Source organism: Colobus angolensis, unplaced genomic scaffold (genome assembly GCF_000951035.1).
Source record: "Colobus angolensis palliatus isolate OR3802 unplaced genomic scaffold, Cang.pa_1.0 Scaffold38, whole genome shotgun sequence".
Taxonomy (NCBI): domain Eukaryota; kingdom Metazoa; phylum Chordata; class Mammalia; order Primates; family Cercopithecidae; genus Colobus; species Colobus angolensis.
In genome coordinates this window covers 2944390-2950242 of record NW_012117154.1, presented here as the reverse complement: position 1 = coordinate 2950242, position 5853 = coordinate 2944390, and the positions used below count along the sequence as shown (strand labels likewise).

The window sequence follows — 5853 nt, the reverse complement described above, 5'->3', positions numbered from 1 at the left end:
TTAGCCAGGATGGTCTCGATCTCCTGACCTCGTGATCCGCCCGTCTCGGCCTCCCAAGTGCTGGGATTACAGGCTTGAGCCACCGCGCCCGGCCTCCACTCTCTACCGTTGGCTTTTTTTCTGCCCTGCCACTCACTGAAACTGCTTCATCAGGACGATGGGTGACATCTCTAGTTGCCAGCTGTAGGCATTTTACGTTCCCCATTTGACCCCTCCGCATGCCTGAGGTTTCAGCTCTCACCCGAACATCTCTTTTCTTTCAAATATTTCCTTCCTCCTAAGCTCCAGGCCTGTAGCTGCAACTGCCTGCTGGACCCGGATGTTTCCTAAAACGTAAAGCATCAACACCAGACCTACCAGCTTCCTCTCAAACTCTCTGCGTCCCTGGCAGGGCACATGGCTCCCCATCCACACAGCCTGGTGGATACTGCTGAATACCAGGCCACATCAACTCTTCTCATTGTCCTTCCTGACAGAGCCCTCATTTTGTTCAGGTGTCTACTGTCTCCACTCCCGGCCCAGCTCCAGGGGTGGGCCTGATTTGGTCAAAAGGGTATCCAAGTCCCCCTCACTGTGACTAAATTCCAAATTCTAAGAAAAGTCCATCGACAGACACTCTGAGAAAACAGACATTATTTGTCTGGATGCTGTAATCTGGATATGACACCTAGAATTTCAATTTCAGACAGAGAAAGAGGTCAACTCAGAAAGAGGCACAACAAAAGAGTAAAAAAAGAAACAGGCCGGACACGGTGGCCCACACCTGTAATCCTGGCACTTTGGAAGGCTGAGGCGGGTGGATCACCTGAGGTCAGGAGTTTGAGACCAGCCTGGCCAACATAGTGAAACCTCGTCTCTACTAAAAATACAAAAATTAGCCGGGTGTGGTGGCGGCCACCTGTAATCCCAGCTACTTGGGAGGCTGAGGCAGAAGAGCCGCTTGAATCCAGGAGGCAGAGGTTGCAGTGAGCCAAGATCGCACCACTGCACTCCAGCCTGGGCGACAAAAGTAAAGCTCCGTCTCAAAAAAGAAAAAAAGAAAAAAAAAAGAACTTGGGACTGTGATAACCCATTAAGCTGCTGAGTCCACGACCCAGGGCAGGCCTATTATGAATCCCACATCCATCTTCTATTGTTGGAGATGATCTCCTTTCTCGTGGTTGATGCTAATTTGGGTTTCTATTGCTCATGGCCAAAAGTTTCTGTGCTCTGTCTCACATCAGATTCACTGAAGAGTCCTGCTAGTCCCCACCAATATATATCCCCACTTCACCACCACCACCACTGATCCCCTTCCCTACAGCCAAGATCCTAGTCATTCATTGCCTAAATGACTTTAATATGTACCCCTGGTCTCCCCCGTCCCAAGATAACCCGATCCTACATCTCAACCTCTCAGGCTAAACTCTGCATTTTCTTCCTTCAAGGCACTTACAACTATGTCAAAGTATCCTGTTTACTGGTTTATTGTCTGTCTTCTCATGCTACAGCACAAGTCCTATGAGGACAGGCAGCTTGGCTCTTTTTTGGGAGGGACAGGATCACTCTCTGTCGCCCAGGCTGGAGTGCAGTGGCACAATCTCAGCTCACTGCAACCTCCGCCTTTCAGGTTCAAGTGATTCTCCAGCCTCAGTCACCTGAGTAGCTGTAATTACAAGCATACACCACTATGCCCAGCTAATTTTTTTCTACTACTTTTTGTAGAGACAGGGGTCTCCCTATGTTGCTCAGCTTGGTCTTGAACTCCTGGGCTCAAGCAATCCTCCTGCCTTGGCCTCCCAAAGTGCTAGGATTACAGGGAGGAGCCACTGCACCCTGCCAACTCTTTTTTTAAACCACTTTATTCAGGTATGATTAACATAACAAAACTGTACATATGGAACGTAAACATCTGGATGAGATTAGGGATAAGTACACACTTGTGAAACCATTACCACCATCAAGGCCGTAAACATACTCATCCCCTCGCAGTTTCACTGCATCTCCTTTATGATGATTGCTGCTATTTTTGTGACAAAACACTTAACATATTAAGATCCACTCTCTTAGTAAACTTTTAGTATACAATACTTTTTTTAAAAGAGATAGGGGTCTCATTATGTGGCCCAGGCTAGTTTTCTCAAAGTCTTGAACTCAAGTAATCCTCCCCGCTTCAGCCTTTCTCTATTGCATCCTCATAGTGTACTTGTCAAAAATTAGTTGTCAGCTGGGCCCAGTGGCTCGCGCCTGTAGTCCGAGAATTTGGGGAGGCCAAGGTGGGTGGATCACCTGAGATCGGGAGTTTGAGACCAGTCTAACCAAAATGATGAAACCCCATCTCTACTAAAAATACAAAAATTAGCCAGGCCTGGTGGTGTGCATCTGTAATCCCAGCTACTTGGGAGGCTGAGGCAGGAGAATTGCTTGAACCCAGGAGGCAGAGGTTGCAGTGAACAGAGATCGCGTCACTGCACTCCAGTCTGGCCGACTGAGTGAGAATCCCTCCATTTAAAAAAAAAAAAAAAAAAATCATTTGTCCATGAGAGGCTGAGTCAGGACGATGGCTTAAGAACACCTCCTTGGTCGGGCGCGGTGGCTCAAGCCTGTAATCCCAGCACTTTGGGAGGCCGAGACGGGCGGATCACGAGGTCAGGAGATCGAGACCATCCTGGCTAACACGGTGAAACCCCGTCTCTACTAAAAATACAAAAAAATTAGCCGGGTGTGGTGATGGGCGCCTGTAGTCCCAGCTACTCGGGAGGCTGAGGCAGGAGAATGGCGTAAACCCAGGAGGCGGAGCTTGCAGTGAGCTGAGATCTGGCCACTCCAGTCCGGGCGACAGAGCGAGATTCCGCCTCAAAAAAAAAAAAAAAAAAAAAAAAGAACACCTCCTTACAAAATACAAGGTCAAGTGCAGTCCGTGGAACGTATGCACAAAGGATGACAAGAGAAGTGGAAGAGCTAAATTTGTAAGTGAAAATTTCTGACTCTGACATGTTGAAAAAATACCTTATTACAGGCTGGACGCAATGGCTTCCCTGTAATCCCATCACTTTGGGAGGCCAAGGTGGGTGGATTACGAGGTCAGGAGAGCGAGACCATCCTGGCTAACACGGTGAAACCCCGTCTCTACTAAAAATACAAAAAAATTAGCCGGGTGTGGTGATGGGCGCCTGTAGTCCCAGCTACTCTGGAGGCTGAGGCAGGAGAATGGTGTGAACCCGGGAGGCGGAGCTTGCAGTGAGCTGAGCTCTCGCCACTGCATTCCAGCCTGGGTAAAGCAGCGAAACTCTGTCAAAAAAAAAAAAAAAAACTTACATATACCCAGAAACGTAAACATAGGTGAACAGCTCAATTACTATTCATGAAGTGAACACAGTACAACCAACACCCGGACCAAGAAATCAAGCATGAATAGCCAGCCCCCCAAATTTTTCCATTGCTCTCTCCTCGCTAGTTCCCCACCTCAACCCCAACCAGGAAGTCCTATCCTGTCTTCCAACAGACTGGATTCGTTTTGCCCGCTTTTGTATATTATATGAATAAAATCACACAGTGTACACACTTTTGGATTTGGTATCTTTCTCTCAACATTATGCTAGTGAAATTAATCCACATTGTCGTATGTAGTAGCATATAGGTCATTTTCATTGCTGACGGTCTTCCATTTATTCATCTATTCTTTTTTTGATTGGCATTTAGATTGCTCTGTTTGGGCTTATAACAAACTGTTCTACTATAAATATTCTATTTCATGTCTTCTGGGGAAAATATATAAGCATTTTTGTTATGTACCTTTCCAGCAGTGGAATGACTGAGTCCTGAAAGTAAGTGTCTGTTTAGGTTTAAAACATACCGCCAGCTGGAGATGGTGGCACACGCCTGTAGTCCCAACTACTTGGGAACCTGAGGCAGGAGGATTGCTTGAATCCAGTTCTGGGCTACAGTGGGTTGTGCTGATCAGGTGTTTACACTATGATTAGCACCATGCTGGTGACCTTCCAGGGAGCAGAAGACCCGCAAGTTTACCTATGAAGGGGTGAACCGGCCCAGGTCAGAAACCGAGCAGGTCAAAACTCCCACGCTGATGAGTAGTGGAATCACACCTGTGAATAGCACGGCACTCCAGCCTGGGCAACAGAGTGAAACCTTGTTTCTTTAAAAAAAAAAAAAAAAAGGATACTGCCAAATAGTTTTTCACTTGAGTTCTGGCTGCTCCATTTGTTTGTGTTGGCAACTTAAAAAAACTAGGCCAAAGAAAACATCTGTGGACCATCAGTTGTCACCTCTGGCCTAGCGCATCTTTGGTTGTTACGGGAGACAGATCTTTATAAGGTAAGGCCAAAAGCATAGCGTTCCCTTGCTTAAGACCTTGCAGTATCCCTCGATCTTTGGATAGTGATCGAACTTCACGACGGGCTGCTCTTTTTTTTCCTACCTCTTTCCCCTGATTTTTACGTCCATTTTTCATTATCTCCATCCCTGCCACTTTAAAGGTCTTGGTGGGCTGCCACACTCTAGTAAGTCAGCATGCCTTGAAATATGCTGACCAACCCATGCGGATGGCTTCCCCTTTCTTTACTAGGCCAATTGAGTACTTTCTCTCCCCACTAAATTACTAGACCCAGTGCTTGGGATACAAACCTGGATTCTCTCTATCCCAGGGACTTCACGGTGCCTGCCACAAGGCAAGTGCTCAGTACATGCTTGTGCCACAAACTTGGGTACTCCCTGATGTTGAATTTTTTTAAGGTAATCCATGCAGGTAGGAAACTGAAAAAAACACTACACACGAGAAAGGGAAATTTTACCCTCAATCTCCCCAGTTCTCCCCAGAGGCAACCGCTGGTACTACTTCCTTGCTGAGATATACTATACATGGAATGTATAAGGATATATATTCAATCCATGCTGTGGAGAAAATAAAACATTCCTTTGGGGGTCCGCGAGTGCTGGAGACAGTCGCGAACGGTTCGCAGGAGCTGCAATCTGAGAGCTGCCCTACTCTGAGCCCAGAACCGACCGTCGTGCACCTGCAGTCCTCAGAGAAATCTGAAGAAAGTTCCACAGCTTGGATTCCCAGCACTTTGGGAGGCCAAGGCGGGAGGGTTGCTTGAGCCCAGGAGTTGGAGACCAGGCTGAGCAACATAGTGAAACCCTGCCTCTACAAAAAACACAAAAGTTAGCCGGGCATAGTGGTGCACTGTAGCCAGCTACTCGGCAGGCTGGGGTGGGAGGATTGCTGGAGCCAAAGAGGTCGAGGCTGCAGTGAACCGTGATTGCACCACTGCACTCCGGCCTGGACGACACAACGAGACCCTGTCTTAAATGAAAGAAAGGAAGGAAGAAAGGAAGTTACACAGAAAGGCCGCCTGCCCTAACCTCGCATTGGAGCCCCAGGTGTGGACCTGGGCGAGTGAAAGCGCAGCAACGGTCCCGCGCCTGCGCACTGGCCCATGCCGAACTCTCGTCGGCTTTCCTTCCCACGCCGTCCTCCAACGCCTGCGCACCAGGGCGCGTTTCACGCAGGCCTGCGAAGCTGGAGCGCCTGGATAACCTTTCTTGCCGACTGAGGCGGGACGAATTTGCTAGTTCCTGTATCCCTTGTCCCTCTCCCTTCCCAGTCTAAGATACGAACTATAAAAGTTCGAACCCAATTCAGCCCACAGGGGAGGGGGCAGATGCCAGTGGCCTGAAGGCTCCCAGGTATCCAGAAGGATTGTGGGTGGGGACCCGCGGTCACGTGGCATGCTGCCGCCAATCAGCGGGCAGACCGCACTTCGCAGCTCGGCTTCAAACAGACTACCGTGAGGTCGGAGCGCCACTGGGGCCCCGCCCCCTTCGCCTGGGCCTGGGGCCCCGCGAGACGGCGGG

General features: G+C 48.9%; 1 protein-coding gene across 1 annotated transcript in view; it reads left to right on the top strand.

Annotated features, from left to right (window-relative positions):
• The first annotated feature begins 2919 nt into the window (after positions 1-2919).
• The window catches only part of HMGN1 (high mobility group nucleosome binding domain 1), a 9786-nt gene continuing 6852 nt past the window's right edge, over positions 2920-5853 (top strand). Inside the window, exons 1-3 of the mRNA XM_011954218.1 lie at positions 2920-2948; positions 5380-5576; positions 5686-5791. Of these exons, the coding sequence (XP_011809608.1) occupies positions 2920-2948; positions 5380-5576; positions 5686-5791 (332 nt within the window). The remainder of the gene's footprint in view (positions 2949-5379; positions 5577-5685; positions 5792-5853) is intronic.